The sequence below is a fragment of the Tripterygium wilfordii genome, chromosome 17 (assembly GCF_013401445.1).
Source record: "Tripterygium wilfordii isolate XIE 37 chromosome 17, ASM1340144v1, whole genome shotgun sequence".
Lineage (NCBI taxonomy): Eukaryota > Viridiplantae > Streptophyta > Magnoliopsida > Celastrales > Celastraceae > Tripterygium > Tripterygium wilfordii.
In genome coordinates, this window is record NC_052248.1 from 8,870,726 (window position 1) to 8,872,856 (window position 2,131).

At 41.6% G+C, this 2,131-nt stretch overlaps 1 protein-coding gene across 1 annotated transcript; it reads left to right on the top strand.

The window, feature by feature from the left end:
• Positions 1 to 226: 226 nt before the first annotated feature.
• LOC119981876 lies at positions 227 to 721 on the top strand. The gene has a single exon (XM_038825018.1). The coding sequence runs from the start codon at positions 227 to 229 to the stop codon at positions 719 to 721; it is 495 nt and encodes a 164-aa protein (XP_038680946.1).
• The last annotated feature ends 1,410 nt before the right edge of the window (positions 722 to 2,131 follow it).

Consider the following 2,131-nt stretch of genomic DNA (forward strand, 5'->3'; position numbering starts at 1 on the left):
TCTCCCAAAACCATATTAATGGGCAAGTGGAATGTGAGGGGTTGGATCACCAATGGCGTATTACTGGGTTTTATGGAAATCCAGTCCAATCTCAGAGGTGTCATTCCTGGAGTTTGTTGCGTCATTTGAAGGGTTGCTCTGATTTACCTTGGTTGGTTTTAGGAGATTTCAATGAGATTCTAGATTCTTCTGAAAAATTGGGGGTCGAGCTCGGGGTGTTCATGCTATGAGGGATTTTCAGTCTTGTTTAGAAGCTTGTTGTCTGGAGGATATAGGTTATATGGGAGGGAAATATACTTGGTGCAATAATCATAGAGAGGGTGCGATTTTTGAACGTTTAGATCGTGCTGTTGTGGATGGAAATTGGAGGTCTTTATTCCCAAGTGCAATTGTTAATCATGATGTTACTACTGTCTCTGACCACATTCCGATTGTGGTGGACTGTTTGCCTAATGCTGTGGGAGGTCGTACTAATAAGAGATTTCGTTTTGAGGAAATGTGTACTGGTCATGAGGGGTTGGAAGTGGTAGTCAAACAAGGTTGGGAAGGGGGGAGAGGCGATGTTGTTTGCAAGATTGTTGGGTTGTCTTTTGACTTAACGTCTTGGGATAGATTGGTGTTTGGTAGTGTTAACAGAAGGCTCAAGATTAAGCATAGGCGTCTTGGTTGGCTACAACAACAACAGTCTAGTGTGGGATTAGGGAGGAGATTAACTACTTGAAGTCTGAAATTAATGAGTTATTGGGCCGAAAGGAGCTAATGTGGAGACAAAGATCCCGTGCTGAGTGGCTTCAACAAGGTGATCGGAATACAAAATTTTTCCACAGAAAAGCTAGCCAAAGGCATAAAAAGAATCGTATTGAAGGCATTGAAGATGTTTCAAGTGGCTGGATTCAGCAAGAGGGGCATGTGACTGCTATTATTGTTAATTTTTTTGAGACACTTTTCATGTCTGATGACCCTCCCGATTGTGGGCCTGCTCTTATGGGTATTCCTGAAGTGATATCTCAACAAATGAATGAAGCTTTGGTGAGGATTCCAGATGAAGATGAGGTTAAGAAAGCTCTGTTTGAAATGCATCCTACTAAAGCCCCAGGTCCTGACGGCATGCCTCCTTTATTTTTTCAGAAGTATTGGGAGATGGTGAAGCTGGATGTTGTCAATTTGGTGCAAGAGTTTTTTTGGTCTGGACAAATGAAAGAACATGTGAATGTTACTCATATTTGCCTTATCGCCAAAGTACATAATCCAAGGCGGGTTGCTGATTTTCGCCCGATTAGTTTATGTAATGTTTTGTATAAAGTGATCTCAAAGGTTCTAGCTAACAGATTGAAGCCCCTTATGCCTTTGTTAGTTTCATCCTCTCAAAGTGCTTTTGTAAAAGGGCGTCATATTTCGGATAATATTCTGATTGCGTATGAAGTTATGCATTATCTTAAGACTCGTTGTTCTGGGCAGGATTCTTATATCGCCTTAAAATTGGATATGACAAAAGTGTATGATCGGGTGGAATAGGGTTTTTTGTTGTCCGTGATGCGTGCTATGGGCTTTAATGACAGATGGGTTGGATTGATTATGGAATGTGTTCGGACGGTTCATTACTCAGTTATTGTGAATGGTTCGTCTTGTGGCTCTTGGACTCCAAGGAGAGGCTTACGGCAAGGCAATCCCCTCTCACCTTATCTTTTTGTTATTTGTGCTGAAGCATTGTCTAGAATGTTGGTGGTGGCTCACAATAATCAGTTGGTGCATGGGGTGCGAGTTGCGAGGGGGGCACCAAGTATTACACACCTCTTTTTTGCTGATGATAGCCTTTTATTCTATCGAGCAAATGAAGCTGAATGCAGGAGGCTGCTAGAGGTAATTCATGGGTATGAGAAGTTTTCGAGTCAGCTGGTAAATATACAAAAATCCAATGTTTTCTTCAGTAGAAATACTTCCACTCAGGTTGTTGGTGAAATCTTGCGTATCATTGGTGTTTCGGAGGCAAAGTTGCATGATTGTTATTTAGGTTTGCTGGCGATGATTGGTCCATCAAAGAGGGAGGTTTTTTCGTATATCAGAGACCGAATTACTAAGTGCTTGAATGGCTGGAATGAAAAAATGCTTTCTCGAGGTGGAAAGGAAATTA

Coding starts and splice junctions, on each gene's coding strand:
- LOC119981876 (XM_038825018.1), top strand. CDS start 227: ATGAGGGATTTTCAGTCTTGTTTAGAAGCTTGTTGTCTGGAGGATATA.